The sequence below is a fragment of the Drosophila serrata genome, unplaced genomic scaffold, assembly GCF_035046125.1.
Source record: "Drosophila serrata isolate PLE 108 unplaced genomic scaffold, ASM3504612v1 contig_347, whole genome shotgun sequence".
NCBI lineage: Eukaryota > Metazoa > Arthropoda > Insecta > Diptera > Drosophilidae > Drosophila > Drosophila serrata.
Window position 1 is genome coordinate 1,753,922 of NW_028257245.1, and position 20,507 is coordinate 1,774,428.

Here is a 20,507-nt window from a genome sequence, read left to right on the forward strand (position 1 = left end):
TCTTTAGCTATGTTAACTGGAACACAATTAAGAATGTACACAATTTTGCATACTGATCTAAGTTAATTATGTATGCTAAAGTTCAAGTTTGCACGAGAATAGTACCTTTTAATTAAATCGAAATTTACTATCCGTTTCAACAGTTACTTAAAAAGGCTCATAAAGCCTGGGAAAAAATACTTAACTTTTTGTGATGATTTGTTATATTGTTTAGCTACTGAGAGTACGAAAAAATGAAAGTGAAGTGTTAAATTTATTGTTTGTCGTTTCACGCATTCCACATTAACCTCCGGAGCTAATTGCACATTTTTTTGTTTGTTAATTATTCTGTTAACGTTTTTTCTTTCGCTTTGAGTTAAAAGGATTTTGAGGAAGCTAAACTAAAGCTTTTACTTCTTTTCTAAAGTTTAAAAAACACTTTTGATGGAAAACTAGTTGCATTTGTGTTGGGTTGTCTGGGTGAATGTTTCTGCTGTAACCACCACCACTGTTGTAGCTCCGATCATATGGTGGAACATTCGCGCTTGTTGCTGCTCTCTTGGCTGCATCTCCGTCCTCGTCGCAGTCGCCGCCGTCCACTTTAGCTTATGTTTTCGTTTCACTTCTCAGTCTCTCTTTTACCACCGGAAAGCTTACAACATTGCGCGCGTCTTTGCTTCTCACCGTTTTCGCTGCTGTCGTCGTCGTCCGTTGTACCTTCATTTTGTGTTATTGTTGTTTTCTTTGTGCGCCTTTTTCGTTTCGTTTAGCCTGTTTTGCATTTTTGGATTAAGGAGCTATTGCGTTTAGCAAGGATTGCATTTCATTGCTGGGAAGTAAGTAGTTTCCGATTACTGACGAGTTTTATTTATAATTTTCCGGGAAAACTCATGCTTCCGTTGCCCCAACGACCTACTCTCACTAGAGCACAACGCCGTCCCGCCCACTGTTTCCTCCCCCCAAAAGATAACCTGTTCGGCAATAATTGGGTCACAAATCTTGTAAAAAGAAACAAACTAGTTACCCGAAATAGGCACTAAAAACTTATAGCAAAGTATTTATTACAACACCCGTCCTTGTTGTTGTTTGTTTGTTTTAATTTTTTTGGTGCCAGCAAATAGTTGTTGTTTTCATGTGTGTTTTCAAAACACGCTTTAATCGAAGAGGTTCAAAGTCCGAGTCGCGTTTTCTGAGCGGCTTAACGGGGTTCTCTCCCTATCGCTTTGCTCTCTTCTGCTCAGCCAGAGTGGGCGGAGGAGAAGGTGGAGAAGCAGAGCAAAAGCTGAGAGAGAGCAGAGCTGAGAGCTTTGCTAGATGGTAAACATCTGTAAAACAAACACACCCACACACACATGCAGGCAGGTGCAGGTCTGTCACTCTCTCTATATCTCTCTCGTTCCCTTTCTGGCCTACGTGTCTGCCACTCAAAAGAAAATGCCAAAGAAAAGCTTAATCTGACCCAGCAACAACAACCACAAAGGACACATACACAGACATAGGCCCAGAATCCCAAAAACGCTAATTGATATGGAAAACAACGAAACTATTAGGTATTGACCTCCTCCATTGAGAGTTTTGTTTGTTTTCATACCCAGTAATCGTGCAGTTAACGGGTATACTAAATGTGTTCAAGCGATTTGTAACAAGCGTGCAAGAAGCGATTAAATGCATTTAAAAACAATTTTTGAAAACGTGAAAATGGCATGCGAGCGACACTTTCTTAGTTTTAAGGTAAAAATCTTATCTAATTTAGAGAAGTATTTTATTGATATTTCTCATTAATATCACATTAATACCCATCTTTAGTCTCAAAGAAAATAAATATTTACTATTTTAAAATAAATTATATAAATTTCACTGAATTGAGGCTTCCCTAAACATAAAACAGTTCGATTTAGACAATACATTTTCGATCAATATTGTGATCACTATTGAGCCCGGTGTCCCCTGTGCAATAGGGGACAATACATTTTCGATCAATATTGTGATCACTATTGAGCCCGGTGTCCCCTGTGCCTATAAAACTATTGATCACCTTTTGTCGTGTCACAATAATATCTTCTGTTTAGCGAAGTACTTTCCCAGTATCTTAAAGTCAAGTATTACTTTTCCATAGAGTGCTGTTTATTTTTGTTTTTCGGTTTCTTATCAATATATTTATGACAAATAAATAATATTTTTACTTAACATTGATGTGAAAGGTACTTCTGTGAGACTCAAGATTAGTAGGATAATAAGATAGTGTATTTCTAAGATTATACATATTTTTTTTAGCAAAATAAACTAAATTTTTAAGTTTACCTAACTTATAATATAAACACTACTTTATATTTAATCAAATTTAACTTACAGATTTTTAATTCAATTAATGTCAATTCCGTTCAAATATAGGTAATAATTCAGTCAGCTGGATCGCTACAAAGTTGTAGTTTCGTAAACCAGACAGTGTAGAAACCGGGTATTTCACAGTCGAGTATCTTTCAGGTAGCTCTCGCGTTTTTATTAACTTTGTTTTACTGCTGCAGCAGCTGTGAATGATCTGCGACGGGGTCGTCGCGGCACAACTGGTTCCCAGCGCCTAAATATCACTTCGCCTTTCGTCTCGCCCTCGTTAGACATGCGTCGCTTCCTCTGGCGCTGCCGCTGCCGCTGCCACTGTCGCTGCCTTGGTCGGTATTTCAAGTTTGCTGCGGTCCAAAGTCCAACGTGGAGATACAGATACACCCGATACGAGCGCTCCCGCCACATTGCGCTGGCATTCAAACCCCTAATGAGCCCCCAAATTCGGTCAGACTTTCTTCGGGAGAACCAAGATCTCTGGTGCGCGATAAGCAAGGTGTTATTTACGCCGGGTAGACACTTTCAAAGCGTCACCGATTGCACTAGGTTATTCTGGCAGAGGGACTCACTCGTCTCTTATCGCTGCCGCGTGCTCCAGTCGCTATCGGTTCAATTTCGCCGAAATTGCGTACTACTTACTAGGGTTCTCACAGGCCCCCCACAGCCACAGCGATAGATATTGGACTTTCAACTATAAATAGTGAGCGATAAGCACACTCTCAATTGTTACTTATCTGAGCATTTTCATTGGTCAGTTCTCTGGTTATAAAATCAAATCTTTTAAGACTTGTTTTTCAGCTCCGTTTATCATGTGTGGCAAACAAATAAACAGGCTTTTTAACTAACTAGTGTAACCTCGATAAGAGGCGATGTGGAGAGCCGATCTTGACTTTAAAGAAGCTTGCATAAAGCGTACTTAAGTATACACTAGAAGCAATCTGCATAAAGACCAAAGTCCTTTTTGCCGAATTTAAAGTTCATTCATGTTCTTATCTTTTTATGATACCGCATTTTGATGTTACGTGAGCGACACGGCTATAATCTTTACTATATTTCATTTATACTATTTTTATAGCCGAGCGAACGATATATCGGATAAGAACATGGTATCATGGGTTTGGGAAGCTCAAAGAAATGAGTATTCGGGGGGATTTCCTATTCCTAATTGTTATTAATCAGGTTTCTTGCAGGTAATTCAGCTAGCAAAGTCCATTCATATTTAATTTTAGATTTAACCAGGTGGACTTATTAGGTTGCAAAGACCTGTTACTATTAAAAAGGTAATTTTGTGTTTACACTGCAAATAGTACTATACAAAGGATAGATATAAAATAATTAAAAAAACTTTTAAAGACATTAGTTAGGAAGTACTTGTTTATTTGTTTATTCAGGATTTTCTTGTGTAACTATTAGGAAATGGTGCTATTGACACAGTGATTACAGACTCAGTAGTTACCAAGAAATCCGGCTAGACAAGTTCAAAAGCACTTTTTCAAGAGGTGAATGAAAAGCCTAAACTCTTCACCTGGGAAGTACATCCATCCAACTATGTAGTATACGATTATGAGTATATATTGGCCCAATCGGATATCAATTTCGCCAGCGAAATGCCAGTTTATGATAAGGCTCTATCGATCTGAGACGGACTGAGGCAGAGGCGGCGACAGGGGCGAATATCGCCGGTCAACACACTCCACACGATGTGCACCCCTTCCACTTGTGCGGACTCTCGCAGCAACGAGCCCCTCGACTCGTGACGCACCCACTCACTGGCCACCAGTCCGACCCTCACCCATACAAGAAAAGCACATCGACGGCGTCTCTGCGGCGCTCCGTGTGCTCCGAGTGCTTTTAAGACCCAAGTGAGCTCGTTCCGCTCACAGTCGATTCAGTCAACGCTCGGCGTTCAACCGATCAAGTCGCCTATAAAACAGGGGATCCCGACAAATCCCTCAGAAGCTATATTCCCGTTCGTGTGTGCATCTCGCCTAGGATTTCGAAATTGTCATCGGAAAAAGGCAAAGTTTATAAATACCACCGCCACACACATCGAAGTGCAATTAATTCTCAGCGTCGTTCTCGAGAAAATCGTTAAACGAATTACAATTAATTCGTTGTGAAGAAGGTTTGTTTGTGTTTTACCTCGTTTTTGCTTTTCCACCTCCGCTGAAGGTCGGAAAAGCGTAAACAACAATTGATTGACTGGGAAAAGGTTGCATTTTAACGGCTTATGGCGCTGCCCTGATCTTTCCCTTCTTCCCGTTTTTATCTCTCTGACGCTGTGTTTGTGACCTAGATTCTGGCACATGTTTTTTGATAGTTTAAAATTGTACATACATATGTATGTATTATTTGCCGAGATAGCTGCCGCTGTCGCTGTTATCAGTTGCGCGGCACAGGGGAATTTTTTTAGTTGTTACATAAAACCGGCGTTCCCGCCCCCTCTCACAAATAAACGCAAGGTCAGGGGGGCCGCTGCACGAGTATCTAGAAACACATCAATTTAGATTTTCTGCAATATAATTAACAACGCTCGAGTAGGAAGAGATCACACGGCCAATGGTCGACCGACGACAGTGGAAAAAATAATTCGTGGACTTTGCACCAGTCGTGCTCAGCGGAAAAAAAGATCTTGTAGAAAAAAGGCAACAAATCGCGCATATATTTGCTATTTCTTGTTTTTTTTTGTCGTTTTCCTATGCTGCCAGTAGTGAGTGAGTGAGGTTATTGTAGTATATAGTTATTGTTGCTTCTTCTCTCGCTGATACGCAAACAAATAAAATAATAATAAATGCCGGCAGTGGCGGTGTGTGTTCGGTGCTCAAATTATTAAGCATACGCCGCATAGTCGTCGCCTCGAACTGGGTCAAACGAAAATGAAAACGAATTTGTATCGTATCTTTTCGTTGTGGCTATTTCGAGTTGGAGCTTGTGACGGTCTTACTGGTTTATTGATATGCATGGACAATAGAAGGTATATTCGAGCCGATGCACTGACCTTCGCCAAGGTGTCTGTCTGCGACGAATCAAGGCTACATATGTGGTCTAGAGCAGCAGTTCCGTCTCACTTTTGGGCATGTCTATATGTCCTAACAACTTCTATTTGTGCTTTAAATATTAAGATATATAAATAAACTCGTTCCAAGCCTTAGTGTATATATTTAGAGGCGCACAAACAAATCACAATAATGTGCAATTGCGACATTCAATCCCAGCTGAGATATTCAATTGCAGCTCACCCCAGCTTGGGGAAGCCCAGAACCTATTAAGCGAAAACAATAATAATTATATTCCCAATGCGGTATTGATACATAGCTAGACGAGAGCGAACTTTGATTCTCTTTCACGCCGAAGTCCATTCTAGAAGTGACCGCCACATGCTAGTCTGTGAGTGCTGCCTAGACCTAGAATCCAATGATTCCAGTCAAACTCTATCTGCAGCCTCTGTGTTGGGGTTATCATCATCGCTGAACGAAAGCGCTTTCAGTGACGTCAATCATGGGTTGCATGCGGAATGTTATGACATCGAATGCTATACTAATTAATTTAAATAAAGCAAAGCCGGGCAATATGCCTCGCTGAACTTTGTACTGACTATAAACCTATTGAATATTTGATCTGAGACGCATTTAAACGCGATCGCAACGGGCTAACACAACTGGCCAAGTTGTGAGTCACATGCTTCAGATGTCTGGCACTTTCCAAGATAACTTATCAGCCATTCATTTTTGACTTGTTACGACTTGGAGCATCTAGACCACAAAGGGTTTAAGTGTCACAATTTAAATTTAGTGGGCGTCAACCTTTCGTGGAAAAATTATGGGTAAAACATCTTCACTTTGATTAACTTATACTTGTGAAAGTTTTAATATTCATTCACTTGGCAGAAACAGCGAACGCTAAGGGGCTTAGCCTAGAATTGTTTGAAATGAAATTGGTTTTTAAACATTTGTAATCTCTTTACAGCATTTTTCTTTCACGTCGGATATCAATAGAAGCCGACAGCTATGGCTGAAGCCCATTCTGCCGTGGCATTCTCGTTTGCCATCACCCACGAGGGCTTCGACATCAACTATGACCACGAAGTGCTCAATTTGGTGTGGAATTCTGGCGTTCGATCCTGGAAAAAGCGTCTAGCCCGTGCCAGGGTAAGTCCATGAAGCAGAATAAATAAAATTAATGTATTCTAAACAGCTTTTCGTAATTTTCGCAGAACGGTGTACGCAATGGCGTCTATCCGGCGCACATCCAGAGCCTCTGGCTGATCTCGGCCATAGCGCTGGGCCTGCACTTTGCCGGCTACCAGGCTCCATTTAATCTAACCAACCGAATTCTGGTCCATCTGCCCTCCAACACGATCAACTGGCAAGTGGCCGCCTGCTTCGCGGCCGCCCTAGTGGTCTGGCTCTCGATCTGTTTCACCATGAGATATACACTCAAGCTGCTGCTTATGTACAAGGGCTGGATGTACGAGTCGAGAGCTCCTGGTAGTCGCGTCTCTCTTCCTACCATGCTCTGGGTGGCCGTGGTGCGAGTGCTCTCCAGCTGGAATAAGCCTGGACTATACAGTTTCCAAGGATCACTGCCCCGTCTGCCGTTGCCCTCCGTCAGCGACACGATGACCCGGTACCTGCGCAGTGTTCGTCCCCTGCTGGACGATGACAACTACACGCGCATGGAGCGACTGGCCAAGGAATTCGAACAGACCATCGGCAAGAAGCTCCAGTGGTATCTCATCCTTAAGAGCTGGTGGTCCACCAACTATGTGTCCGATTGGTGGGAGGAGTATGTCTATCTGCGCGGTCGCAGTCCCCTGTGTGTGAACAGCAACTTCTATGGAACAGACGCCATCTTCATGAACCTCACCGATAAGCAGGCGGCGCGAGCGGCCAATGTGATCTCCCTGTTGCTGAACTTCCGCCGGCTGATCGAGCACCAGGAACTGCAGCCTGTAAGTTGTAAATAGTACTATTCTGGTTTATTTTCGATTAATATTATGATTCTGTTCAACTTTTAGATCATGGTCCAGGGCATGATTCCTCTGTGCTCTTGGCAGTATGAACGTACCTTTAACACGGCCCGTATTCCCGGCCTGGAAACTGATCGCATTATCCACTACCGAGACTCCAACCACATTGTGGTGTTGCACAAGGGCTGCTACTACAAAATGCCCATCTACTACAAGGGCCGCATCCTGCGTCCTTGCGAGCTTCAAGTGTAAGTGACTGACTCCCTATACAAACTACTATTAAATTTATAATTTATTAACATCTTTCCACAGTCAAATTGAGGAAATTCTAAAGGCGAAGGCAACTCCTGTGGATGGTGAGGAACATCTGGCTGCCTTGACCGCCTGGAATCGCTCCAAGTGGGCGGAGGCCCGCAACACCTTTTTCTCAAGAGGCGCCAATCATGTCTCCCTGCGTACCATTGAGTCTGCTGCCTTCGTCCTTTCCTTAGATGATGAACCCTTCGAGTTCGATCTGGCCCGTCCCGAGTTGTTGGACAACTTTGGCAAGAAGCTGCTCCATGGCAATGGCTACAACCGCTGGTTCGACAAGTGCTTCACCGTCTGCGTGGGCACCAACGGACGTGTTGGCTTCAATGCCGAGCACACGTGGTAAGTGGAAAACTAGTCGTGCTCTCAAGAACACATCTATCTTCATTCAAATGAGAAAACCTTGATTATCGCTATAAACTTAAATTTCTGAAACGATTTGCCAAATTGAAAATCCAAAAGGTCCGACGCCGCCATCGCCTCACACATGTGGGAGAACCTGATCGTCGACGATCTTGTGTCGGAGGGGTAATGATGATTTTCGATTCACCTATGACCCCAGCTTTGTCGGTTATCAGTTATCAGTTTTCAGTTTACACCCAATATCGTCCCATTCCACAGACAAATAATTATTTTAACTCTGGTTGTGGCCTAACAAATGATCTTACACCATTATTTACACCTTCTTTATAGGGCCGATGCACCGGTTTTGGGACATCTGTGGGAGTATATATTTGGTGATGATATTTATGGGTAAACACTTAATTCCAAAGCACAACAAGCACACACATAAGCACAAAGCAAAGCTAATTGCAATTGAAGTCGTTTTGGGTCGAGTACGATCGAGAGGTTTAAGGAGAGTTATAGTTTTCAAATGAATACATGTGTATGTATATATTTCACTCGGTAACGTAAATATTAGTTAAACTTTTAACAATGTATAGAGCAATATAAATGTAAATTTCAAACGAATGTATTCTCAAGTCTCTCAAGTTCTAAGACGCCGGTCTACCTCTCTCAGCTCAACCCAAAAAGGCAACAAAAACACAAATTTGAATGTTATTTTTTATTTCGTGACTAACCACAACCTCTTTATTTTACTACAAAATTAACTAAAATATTATCTTTGGTTTACGTGGCTTGCCTTCTACTGACATCTACACTAAGCGTTTCCTTTAAAGTAAACTAACATTATGGTGATCCTTCAGATACGATGAGACTGGCAACACCAAGGGAACCCCCGAGTTCCAGCCACCCACACCCACCCGCCTCAGCTGGGATCTGACGCCCTGCCTGACGCAGATCGAGGAGGCCACCATCGATGTGACCAAACTGATTAATGAGGTGAATCTGCGCATCCTGGTGCACCAGGAGTACGGTAAGGGCTTCATGAAGAAGTGTCGCATCTCGCCGGATGCCTACATTCAAATGGCCCTTCAGCTGGCATACTTCCGTGATGCGGGACGCTTCTCGTTGACCTATGAGGCCTCGATGACGCGCCTGTTCCGCGAAGGCAGAACCGAGACAGTGCGTCCTTGCACCATCGAATCGGCTGCTTGGGTGAAGGCAATGCAGAATCCCAATACAACGGTAAGATGCAACTGTTACAATTTTCTAAAGGTCACAATGTAACTAACATTTTCTAAAAATAGAACGATGAGCGCGTGAAGATGATGCAAGCGGCAGCCGATCGGCATCAGCTGGGCTACCAGGATGCCATGTGCGGTCGTGGCATTGACAGGCATCTGTTCTGCCTGTATGTCGTCTCCAAGTACCTGGAGGTGGACTCACCCTTCCTAAACGAGGTGCTCAGCGAACCCTGGCGCCTGTCCACTAGTCAGACCCCGCACGGCCAAACGCCGAAGATGGACCTGAAGAAGCATCCGAACTGCATCAGTGCCGGCGGCGGCTTCGGTCCCGTGGCTGATGATGGCTATGGTGTGTCCTACATTATTGCCGGCGAGAATCTGATATTCTTCCATATCTCTGCGAAGACCACGTGCCAGCAAACGGTAAGGAGTAGCAATTAATCCAGTATTCATCAAAAGACTCATTTTATCTCTTATATATGCAGGATGTGCATCGCTTCGCGGCAAACATCTCGCAGGCCCTGGCCGACATGCGCAGCATGTTTGAGAAGCATATGAAGGACCACCCGAAGCCCGCCAAATCACTCACAAACGGCACCGCCTCCACATAATCCACTTGCGTAGTCCATGTAGTCGAGAGATTCTTGTTAGCATTTGTTTTATCCTCTCTAGTTGATCGTTTTAAAGTTAAACACATCTATACATCCGTCTAATGTAAGTCCAAATTAAGTGCAAAAGTCGTTGAGAGAGTTACATATACAGAGAAAACAATGCAATTTTTTATAAACAATTGTGACACTTGGCTGATTTTAAGATTTAGTCGTTAGATACATACTTTTGCACAATATTTGATGTTTCTCAATCAGTTAGTTTGTAATCGAAGAAATCGTCTAAGTTTTAAGTGCTATAAATATATATTTCCTTGTAAGCAATACGTTCAAGTTTTTGTACTTTGCGTTGTCACGTAGCAAGGGGATTGGCGTGTATGGTGACGCCGTTTATCTTCTTGTCCACATGGGGCCGATAGTTCTTTGGATTCACGGGCAGCTTCTCCAGCTCATCCAGGGCATCGAAGCCATCTATGACGCGTCCAAAGAGTGTGTACTTCAGGTCCAAATTTGGCTGAGCGGCATACGTGATAAAGAACTGGCTGGCATTGGCATTGGGACCATTGTTGGCCATGGAAACCATTCCGCGATCCGTGTGCTGGAGAAATGTAACATAATATTGAATATTCGGAGTGTTTCGGAGTCAGGTTTTTTAGTTAAAAAATACATTACAATTCTTTTTTTTATAAGGTCTTGACCAAATGCAATCTTTTCTGCGACATCAAGTAATAGTATTTAATGAAGTAAATGTTAATGACACAACAAAACATAAACGAGGCCCAGAATCAAGATATCTTCAAGGCCCCCAAAGGCTATCAAACTGTGTTTTACCGCTCACCTTGATAGTTTCTTTGAACTCATCGTCAAACTTCTGGCCCCAAATGGACTGTCCATTCTTGCCCGTGTTCGTGGGATCGCCAGTTTGGACAATAAACCCCTTTATATTCCGGATGAAGACGCAGCCGCTGTAATAGTCGCTGGCGCAAAGAGCAAGGAAGTTCTCGCAGGCCTTGGGACAAGCATCACAGAAGAGCTCTATCTTAAGGTCGCCCACGTCAGTGTGCAGCGTTACAGACTAAAAAATAAACAGTGAAATAAGTTAAAACCGGCATAAACAGAACTACCAACTTTTGTTTACCATTTTCGGAGTATATTAGGGATGACCAGACAACGATAATATTGACGAACCTTCGGTCATCGATACGGTATCGCACTGCTTATCGATAACTGAACATTGGTATTTCTGTGACCTGCGGTCACATCACGTCTTTTAGGCGCGAATTCTGCCGCATAATTTTTTTCGCACTTAATTATTGTCAGTAAAAACGTAGCTAAGTTAGTTAATAATATGAAGTGCAAGATACCGGAGATCTCGTGGCACAACCGCGACCCCGTGCTCAGTGTGGACATCCAGCCGAATGGGCAAGGACTCCGATCGCCGACGATCTGTCGCCTGGCCTCGGGTGGCACCGATGCCCATGTCCTCATTTGGTATGTGAACCGCAGCAGCGAAGACGGCGAGGGTGTGGATCTGGAGCTGGCCACCGATCTGTCGCGGCACCAGCGTGCCGTCAACACGGTTCGGTGGTCACCTAATGGCGAACTGCTCGCCTCGGGCGACGACGAGAGTGTTGTGTTTATCTGGAAGCAGAAGGCCGACCACGAAGTAATCAACATTGTGGACGCCGCCGATGGAAACAGCGAGCAGGACAAAGAGGTCTGGATGACGCTGAAGGTGCTGCGCGGCCATCGCGAGGATATCTACGACCTGAGTTGGGCTCCCAATTCGATGTTCCTGGTCACGGGCTCAGTAGACAACACGGCGATGTTATGGGACGTGCACAAAGGCAAGTCTCTGGCAATTCTAGACGATCACAAGGGCTATGTGCAAGGCGTGGCCTGGGATCCGTGCAATCAGTACATAGCCACTATGAGCACAGATAGGTAAGCGTTATCAGTTTCGTTTCCGAGTTGAAGAAGATCCTCTCAATCCTCTGCTATTCTCCTCCAGGCAAATGCGCATCTTCGACACGACCACCAAGCGAGTGCTCCATCGGGTGAGCAAGTGTGAGTTTCCCGTGAAGGAGGGCCACGAGTTGCATGAGAAGAGCATCCGGCTATACCACGATGGGACCTTGCAGACCTTCTTCCGCCGCTTGTGCTTTACTCCTGACGGCAAGTTGCTCCTAACACCCGCTGGAATTACCGACTACGACGGCGTAATGAAGCCGATGAACACCACTTACGGATTTAGTCGTTATGACCTTTCGCGACCTGCTTTTGTGCTGCCCTTTCCCAACGAGTACACGGTGGCCGTTCGTTGCTCTCCGGTGCTGTACCGTCTCAGACCGTACAATGCGGAAAAGAATCCGCCGATCATTGCGCTGCCCTACCGCATGATCTACGCCGTGGCCACTAAGAATTCGGTGCTTCTTTACGATACACAGCAGGCGGTGCCCTTTGCAATTGTCTCCAACATCCACTACACCAGGCTAACGGATCTGGCGTGGTCCAGTGATGGCACCGTGCTGATTGTGTCCAGCACGGATGGCTTCTGTTCGCTGCTTACCTTCGAGCCGGAAGAGCTGGGCGAGCGCTACGAGGATATGGATGCAGTGCTGAGCGCTGCTCTCAAATCGTCGGAAAATGTGCCGCCACCACCAAGGAAAAAGAAGCAGAAAACTCGAAAGGCCTCGTCAGACGAGTTGGAAGTCACGAGAAAGCCTTTGCAGGAAAAGACCAAGTCAAATAAAATGAAGAAGACGGACGTTTCGGACCTCAAAGAGGAGGGCGGCGAGACAGATGTGGATGCTGACAACGATTCCTCGATGCAGAGCGCCAGTTCGTCCAGTTCGAGCAGCCCAAAAATTAAGGAGAAATCCGCCGACAATAAGCCCACACCTATTGCCTTCAGGCGATCGCCACGCAAGGTGACGCCTGCGCCGACGCCGATCACCATACGACGATCTCCGCGAAAACCAGAAGATCTAGCCGCCACGCCGAAATGTGGCACAGAAGACGCCGCTGCACAGGCTCCAGCGCCCATATCCAATCGCAAGAAGGAGGAAGCTGTGGCGAGCGCATCTCCTGTGCCCGTCAAGCGCAAGATCAGCTCGGATGTCGAGCTCCTATCTACAACAGAGCTCTCCCAGCCAGCAATTGGCGTAATTGCCGTGCTCGACAAGGAGATCATCAGCTCCGAAGAGAAGTTCGAGTCGCCCGAGAAGAAAAGTCGTCGGCCAGCGACGCCCATTCAAGTGCGTCGACAGCCGCGTACTCCTAGCAGCGCCAGCACTTCCTTCAACCTTACTCCCAAGAGCCAACCCGCCACCAAACATGCTACGCCCATTGCCATAAGGCGAACTCCCCGCGTTCTCGTCGAAATGCCTGTCAACTCCCCGATTGGACCCGTGGAGGAAGCCATGGATGCCTGGCCCCTTGATGAGGGCATCAGTCCCCTGCCGGACACAAAGAAAGATTCCCAAGAGCCGTTGTCAGAGGCCAAGGCGGAACCCCACACAAACACAGCAGCTGTCCTTGCGGTCAGTGAGGCGACCTGCGAACGGACAGAGGACATCCGGTTGGTCTATGAGGACACACAGGAGGAGGCCGGAACTCCGGCGAAGGCGACTGAGTCCAAGCCGTCCACGCCCAATAATAAGACGCCGCGACGGGTGTCTTTGCGAACCATATCCACGCCCAAATCGAAAAAGAAACTGTTAGAATAGCAGAGCAATAGGTTTTAGTCGTAAAGGATTTTAAACAAGAAAATTATTCAAATATACACAAGCCCCAAGACAAGGTATAGAAGAAAGTTAACATCTCTTTTTAGTTTTAAATCAAAGTTGTAAAATAGATCACTGTCCGAACAGCTTCTAAGGAATGGTAATTATGATTACAACTTTCGCATCATTAGTAGTATTATTACTCCCAAAGCAATTATTTTCCTATGAAGTCTGAAATCGAGATGGCATGACAAGACCTTGTTTATGCAAATAACAACTCCTTGTGGTTTATCTGGATCGATTAATGCACTATGGAATACGTAAAAGATGTTCTGCATTGATGACTGCGGAAAAACTTTCCTTAAGCATTACCGAATACCAGCCAAAAAGTACAGTCTGCGATCAAGTACAGTCAAGCGACGCTTGTAAATTTGGTCCCTTTGCTTCATGGTCAGTACTGGATTCTTACCTGATAAAATTCACTTTTATGGGTGACGAAATGTGTTGCGCTGACTAAAGACTTTGGATTCGAGCTACTTCATGTTTTTTTCTCTACCTGGACTTTAATTTTCTAGGGAGGTTATAGCTGTACACTTTCCTACATATTTATGAGTATATGTTGATATGACAGCAAAGCAATGTCAACCTTCATTATATATTTAAAGTATTTCAGTCACAGTGTTAAAATTTTGGATACATTTACAAAGATTTTTTTTTATAAATTGAATAATAATTTTCTAATATATAATATAATATTCTTGATTAGCATCAACACCAGAGTTATGAAAGCTAAAATCGGAATTAATTTTTGCAGGTTGACTTTTCTCTACTCTCATTATATATTATATCATTAGTATATATGTAAGTCTTAACGGGGTAGATTGGCTCACGATATCGTGTAGCAATTATAAAGAAAGGAAAAATGTAAATGTTGAACTGTGACTGTAAAACTGTTAATATAATATTGATAGGTAAATGTATTACAAATTAAAATTAATTACTTTGTTGGTTTTCAACATATATACATATTTATATTGTATTAGATATTTCAAGCTTAAGATATATTCATTATATTTCATAAGATTTAAAAATAATGTTATAAATTCAATCAAAGTTATATTATATATATAGATCTACTGTTAGTTTTTATTTTCATTTGACCAAAGGATCTAGATGACCCAAGTATTAACAGATAGCCCAAAAACTGTACGGGTGTACAAACGGATATGGCTAGATCATCTCGGCTATTGATGCTGATCATGACGGCATGCAAATACTTTATGTGAAGTCTTTTTTGGAAATCTGAGGGCCAAAATCTGTAAAATTGCCAAAAAGGGTCCTCTAGGGTATCACAGTTCTAGAGACGAAAAGACCACTTTGTATTGGCTCCACAATTTAAGAGAAGAGTCCTTCGATTCCTTCATTTGCTAGAGAAAGTGCCTCCAGGGGTATAATAAATTCGATCCCAGATCAGATTCTCCTCTTGACGTTGGGAATAAAACACTTGAGGCATTGTATTGTTTTTATTTATATTTATTTAAATTGTAGATGATCTCTAACGTTTTGAGTTTCTTTTACATACAAACATTTTGGTTTTGTTTTGTTCCTTTGTTATGCCTTATGCCTTTCTTTTTTTTCTTTGTTATAGTATTATTCTTGCTTTTTTGTTAATATTATTTTAAATTTTCAATTCAACGATTCAAATTCTGTCATCAGTATTATATCATTATCGAGCTTAGTAAGAAGATGCTGTGGCTCGCTTCGTTCTTCGTTTGCATTATTTAAAACTCTTCCATTTGGGCCATTAGCTACACATTATCCACTTGTGGGGGTCATTACAGAGAGAGAAAAGGAGCTCAAGACTTGAGGAGAATTGTATTTCCACGTATGTACGTACGTTATAATAATAAGTATATAAATATTTCTTCTGTTTGTCATATACAAGTTAAACAAATCTGATCAGCTGCATCTCTGGGACAACCAAAGCAATTTTAATTAGGCTAACAAATTAGATTAGATACAATGTCTAAACTTTGTCTAACCTATAATCTTGGTTCCACATTCCACGATTCCATCATTCATCCCATCCTCCGGTGGCTCCTGGCCTCGTTCCTCGCATCCTTTGGGATTTTACAAAAGGTCGTGTGAGTGTGAGTCGGAGGAATGCCCCCTTTGCTGACATTTGATTACATCCCCTCTGTTTTTACTCTTTATGAATTTCACTTATAAATGTTTTAACTGCTATTAAAGTAATTTTAGTTAGTAGTGGTGTGCGACTTGCTTCTGTGTGCGGTGTGAGTTTGGGGCGTGTGTGTGAGGTGTGAATGTGTGTGTGGAGCAAAGAGGTGTATATGAGTTTTAGAAAAATATGAATTATGTGTGATTCCATTCCGTCTGTTACATTATTCCACGCTATCATCCGTTTAGTATTGTGAAAATATGCAAAAAGTTTAGTATACTGCGGTTATGAATGCTATTAATGTTGCTATTATCTGAATGCTGACTTTACTTATGGTATTTAGTGTGTTCTTTTTGTTTGCCATCTCTCTTGATGCGAAAGTTGAGCTAAGTTCGAGGAGGAGGATTGGAAATTATAGTCGCTTTCGTATATATATGAGTACTTCGATTAATTATAATTTACGAGAAAAATATAGTACATATGTATGGGTATGTATGTAGCAATTTGTTGATTCTCCATTTACTAAATATATATATATGCCTATATATCTGTGTATATATAGAGCGACTTTGTTTACTTTTCGTCTCGAAGGTAAATGAATAACTTTGTTGTGGTTGCTGCTGTGGCTTAATTAAATTGTCAATAAATATATATATCGTTTGTTGTCGTTAATTGTTATATCTATAATTACATACAATTATTGAACTCTTTGGTTCTTGATCTGCCGCATTGCAGGATCTGCGGATCCTGCTATTACCCCGAAAATCCAGCAACATTGTAATCTCTATAGCATGCAACATGGCCAAATAATCGGGTAACTTAAGATAAATAATAACAAAATGGCTGGTTTTATTTTTGAATAAATAGTTTTATTTGAAAATGGTTTTTGCATTTGTTTTTGTTTTGTTCATTTTTTTGTTCTTTTTGGTAGAATTTTACAAGTTGAATGGAAAATACAGACGTACTAAATATTACAGTATTTGGTTGGTGGTTGTGGTTTTTGGGCCGGGATATAGAAGGGATATTCATAAATGTGTAAAATAAATTACGAGTTCGCTGATCGGTGTTTTAATTTCTAAAATCAAAATTTTACGGACAACATAACTTTTGAAAAGCTTCACTGGATAATCTGCTACTGGGATGGGGGATTACCCAATTAAAATCAAAAAGATGACTTTGTTAAACTATACTTTATGCTGTTTTGACTGTCAAATAATATATTTATTTCGCTAATAAACTTACTTAGTTGATGTTTAAGTGGTGTTGTGTGTGTGTTTGTGTTTTGTATGTGCGTTTACATAAATTAGACTTAAAAACTATAAAACATAAATATTGGATTGGATTGCCGTCCAACTCTAGAGCAGGAGCACAAGTTAGGGGGAAGAGGACTTTAGGAGTATAGGAGGAGAAGAAGACTGAGCTGAGATACAAAACAAAAGATACTCTATATAAAAATAACAATATATAAATTCTCATTGCAGCTAAAATCAAGAAATGCACAAAAGACCACGTTCAAAGCATATACACAAACATATACACGTAATCGGTAATCGGTAATATATAATTAGAATAATAATAATAATAAGTCTAATTGAAACAATTCAACATACTCGCGGGATTAAATGCCATTCGCTAAATACAGTTTACAGTTTGACATACATCAGATACATGTATGACGACGATTGTTGTGTTACCATTAAAAGTAGAGTTTTTCTTTATAAATATTATTACATACAATCCTTAGTTTCATTGTTTTGGGAGATTTGAGTTCTGCGTTCCATTTCACTTTCACATTACATTCTCTTTACTTTTGATTCGTATTGTGTGTGTGTGCGTGTGTTTTGTGTGGTGTTGTGCGCGTATTTGTGCGTAGAGATATGGCAAAAATAAATAGCATGCTTCTGTGCGCCGCCAAAAGTTGAATTATTTTGATCTTCGCTGATTTGTAGTTTCCCTCTTCGCTTAAATGCAACAAAATCATTATGAATTACAAAGAAATCAGCTCGTTAAGTGAATTAAATTAAATATGTATGTAAGTAGTTAGTGTGTGTGTCCATTGTCCGGTGTCCAGTGTTTGTGTTTCCAGCCAAACGTCTTTCTATACACGTAAATTCAACAAATTACAATTTACATTGAAATGTGATCAATCGCTAATGTCGCTCTTCTTTACATAATTTTGTTAAGTGGCCACATACATATGCGTTTACTTTACTTTTCTCTGGGTTTTAGTTTTTAGCTTTCTGCTTCGTTTTTTTGTTTTGTTTTTTTTTTCATGTTTGTTTGTAAATACAATAGATAGAGTTTTATATCCGCCTCTCAATTATCTTTAAATCCTTTTAAATTAGACTTAAACCTTAAAGATTTGCTCGTTATCTTCCCTTCTTTTGGTTTTGTTCATGTGTGTTTATGTTTATGTTTAGGTAATATTATTATTTACTTTTAGCCCACACGCTGACACGCAATTCAAATGAATTAGTTATTATTATTATTATTTCTTAGCTCCGCTGCCTTTGTTGCCGTCTGCTGTTTGGATTTGGTTGAAACTCTTTCGAACTTAGGTCTAAACAAGCATGATGCAAATGCAGAGCGTTGATGGCATGAATAATTCCAAAGAGAGATTGCAACAGGAAACATTTAATATATAATATTTATATATATATATATTTTTTTAATATATATGTATGTATATGTATAGAAGTGTATCGCTTTGTCCTTCTGACTTTCTTTTTGGTTTAATAAATACATGAGGAAACTAAGGGCTACCCAATAAATTATGAAGTTCTATAAAAATTATTCAGACCAAACAACAACTATATATATGCAATGCTTGCGCTTGTGTTTCGAGAGTGTGCGTGTCCGGTGTTGGTGTCATGTCGTACATGTGGCCTTGCATAATGCATATGTATGTGTGTTTTGTATATATGTATGTATGTATGTATGTATAATAGGAAATGCCTTTCAATCAAACTGCTGCTTCTGCTGCTACCAATCATTCAAATCAATCCTCAGTGATCCTCTGATCTGACATTGCATCTATGTATCTGCACCAAATATTATCGATATTATGTAATGTACTTGTCGCTTATTTCCTTATATTTTTCATCATCCATCCGGGATCTCCGTCATTGCGCGTTTTTTGTTAAACAAATAAAAGTTCTTTGGGCTTCGCTTGTTCAGTGTTCAGAGTCCTGTGGTGTCCAGTGTTTAATGTTCAGTTGAGAGTGTCCAGTGTAGAGTGTCCCGTGTCGTGTGTCCTTTGTGTTATAGTTGCGGTTGGTTCCTATCATCGTTTTGTTGCTCTCTTAAATTTGTTTGGTTTTTTGATCAATGCTGGTGGGTTGTTGTTGTTGTGCTCCCGCGCTGCTCTTTAATACCGTTACGGTGTTCCCTGCTAACGCCCCCCATTTCTGCTCCACATCATCTCGTTCTCGATCTCGATCTCGATCTTGATCTTGATCTCGATCTCGATCGGATCCTTAGTACAGACCGCAGCCGCGCAGATTGTTTGCTATGATGACATCGGTGACAGCATCGAATACAAACTGAATGTTATTGGTATCTGTGGCGCACGTCATGTGGCAGTAGATTTCTTTTGAGGTTGATTTGTTTTTCGCTTCAAATTGAGCCTGAATGTAAGCAGCCGCCTCGCCATACTCCTGTCCACCTGGAATAGTCGGATATCGAGGAACATTAATTACCTGGGAATAGGGATATTATATAGGCAACTCACCTGTGTATTCGGGGAAGCAAATTGTCAGGGGACTCTTGCGGATCTTCTCCTCGAACAGATCCTTCTTGTTCAGGAACAGAATGATCGAGGTGTCCGTGAACCATTTGTTGTTACAGATCGAATCGAACAGTTTCAGCGACTCTTGCATGCGGTTCTTGAATAGAAAATAGAGAATATTGTTTATTAATCATGTTAATTCGATTTATTGAATAGTTAAGTTAAATACATGTATGGTAGATATATTAGTATAAACATGCTTCAAATTCTCACCGTGGTTTCATCCTCATGCAAGACCTGATCGTACTCTGACATGGCCACGCAGAAAATGATCGCTGTGACATCCTCGAAGCAATGTATCCATTTCTTTCGCTCAGACCGCTGGCCGCCCACGTCGAACAATCTGCAAAATGAAACAAATCAAGTAAAAATCCAATCCCTTGTAGGAGACTCTCAGGAGATACTCACTTAAAGTTGAGGTTTTTGAAGGAGAAGTGTACCTCCACGATGCCAGTGGTCTTGACGCGAGTACGCAAGATGTCCTGTTCGGTCGGCTGGTAATCCTTGGCGCCTAACCGATCCAAATCGTCCAGGAAACTGCAAGGAAATAGAGCAAAGGCAGAATGTGTTACAGTTGCTGGGGCGAAAAAGCATTTCATTTCCCCACCCACATCGCTTGACCAGACAAATGTTTGCCCAGCCATCCTCCTACATCCTCCCATCCCTCGAATTTCCGGCCGTAGCCTCCCGCCAAGTCTTGAGCAAACAATTAAGGCGCAGACCGAAGCGCTGGGCAAACAATTAAAAACAAAAAAACCTGCGCGCGTGTCCTGCACAACAGCAGTGGGGGAAGGAACACACGATGCCAGCACTAGCCACACATGCCGAAGGGGACCGAGAACGGGACCGGGACCGGGATCCTTACTTGGTTATGCAAACGGCCTGGCCCATCATCATCTCCATATAGGTACACAGGACACAGGACTGCATAAACTACATGGCTATTCAGAGCCATGATTCCCATTTCCGTGACTTGTTTTCTGCTTCTAATTTCCGTGCTTACAAGCCGTATTTGCAATTAG

At 42.0% G+C, this 20,507-nt stretch overlaps 4 protein-coding genes across 16 annotated transcripts in view; 2 read left to right on the top strand and 2 right to left on the bottom strand.

Moving 5' to 3' along the window:
* Positions 1-561: 561 nt before the first annotated feature.
* On the top strand, positions 562-10,118 carry whd (carnitine O-palmitoyltransferase whd). 6 transcript variants are annotated; one of them, XM_020959273.2, is made up of 9 exons: positions 562-815; positions 6,286-6,467; positions 6,533-7,270; positions 7,337-7,536; positions 7,601-7,939; positions 8,291-8,350; positions 8,806-9,187; positions 9,250-9,609; positions 9,672-10,118. In XM_020959273.2, exons 2-9 carry the CDS (start codon positions 6,327-6,329, stop codon positions 9,795-9,797), a joined length of 2,346 nt encoding a protein of 781 aa, XP_020814932.2. In that variant the 5' UTR covers positions 562-815; positions 6,286-6,326; the 3' UTR covers positions 9,798-10,118. The 6 variants fall into 6 exon arrangements, with proteins under 6 accessions (XP_020814932.2, XP_020814929.2, XP_086694503.1 ...); XM_020959270.2 differs by lacking the exon at positions 8,291-8,350 and adding an exon at positions 8,060-8,125 and having other exon boundaries at positions 589-815; XM_086838377.1 differs by lacking the exon at positions 562-815 and adding an exon at positions 4,098-4,444.
* Positions 9,937-11,054, bottom strand: LOC110189261 (peptidyl-prolyl cis-trans isomerase-like 3). The gene is made up of 3 exons (XM_020959275.2): positions 10,933-11,054; positions 10,633-10,869; positions 9,937-10,392 (listed from the first exon to the last, which is right to left on the bottom strand). The coding sequence occupies exons 1-3, from the start codon at positions 10,933-10,935 to the stop codon at positions 10,147-10,149; spliced, it is 486 nt and encodes a 161-aa protein (XP_020814934.1). The 5' UTR covers positions 10,936-11,054; the 3' UTR covers positions 9,937-10,146.
* Positions 11,031-15,345, top strand: Caf1-105 (chromatin assembly factor 1, p105 subunit). Its single transcript, XM_020959441.2, has 2 exons — positions 11,031-11,738; positions 11,806-15,345. The coding sequence occupies exons 1-2, from the start codon at positions 11,143-11,145 to the stop codon at positions 13,520-13,522; spliced, it is 2,313 nt and encodes a 770-aa protein (XP_020815100.2). The 5' UTR covers positions 11,031-11,142; the 3' UTR covers positions 13,523-15,345.
* Positions 15,037-20,507, bottom strand: part of Galphao (G protein alpha o subunit) — a 31,494-nt gene continuing 26,023 nt past the window's right edge. For all 8 annotated transcript variants that reach the window (XM_020960003.2, XM_020960004.2, XM_086838383.1 and 5 more), the window contains exons 5-8: positions 19,894-20,022; positions 19,699-19,828; positions 19,429-19,582; positions 15,037-19,362 (exon numbers count right to left, since the gene is read on the bottom strand). In XM_020960003.2, the coding sequence (XP_020815662.1) occupies positions 19,175-19,362; positions 19,429-19,582; positions 19,699-19,828; positions 19,894-20,022 (601 nt within the window). In that variant the 3' untranslated portion in view covers positions 15,037-19,174. The remainder of the gene's footprint in view (positions 19,363-19,428; positions 19,583-19,698; positions 19,829-19,893; positions 20,023-20,507) is intronic.

Bases quoted from the DNA above. Each gene is read 5' to 3' on its own strand.
- LOC110189261 (XM_020959275.2), bottom strand. The intron at 10,393-10,632 runs GTGAGCGGTAAA...ACATTTCTCCAG, and splicing joins AGTTCAAAGAAACTATCAAG to CACACGGATCGCGGAATGGT.
- whd (XM_020959270.2), top strand. From the start codon at position 6,327: ATGGCTGAAGCCCATTCTGCCGTGGCATTCTCGTTTGCCATCACCCAC. The intron at 7,537-7,600 runs GTAAGTGACTGA...ATCTTTCCACAG, and splicing joins CGTCCTTGCGAGCTTCAAGT to TCAAATTGAGGAAATTCTAA. The intron at 9,188-9,249 runs GTAAGATGCAAC...TTCTAAAAATAG, and splicing joins TGCAGAATCCCAATACAACG to AACGATGAGCGCGTGAAGAT.
- Caf1-105 (XM_020959441.2), top strand. From the start codon at position 11,143: ATGAAGTGCAAGATACCGGAGATCTCGTGGCACAACCGCGACCCCGTG. The intron at 11,739-11,805 runs GTAAGCGTTATC...ATTCTCCTCCAG, and splicing joins GCCACTATGAGCACAGATAG to GCAAATGCGCATCTTCGACA.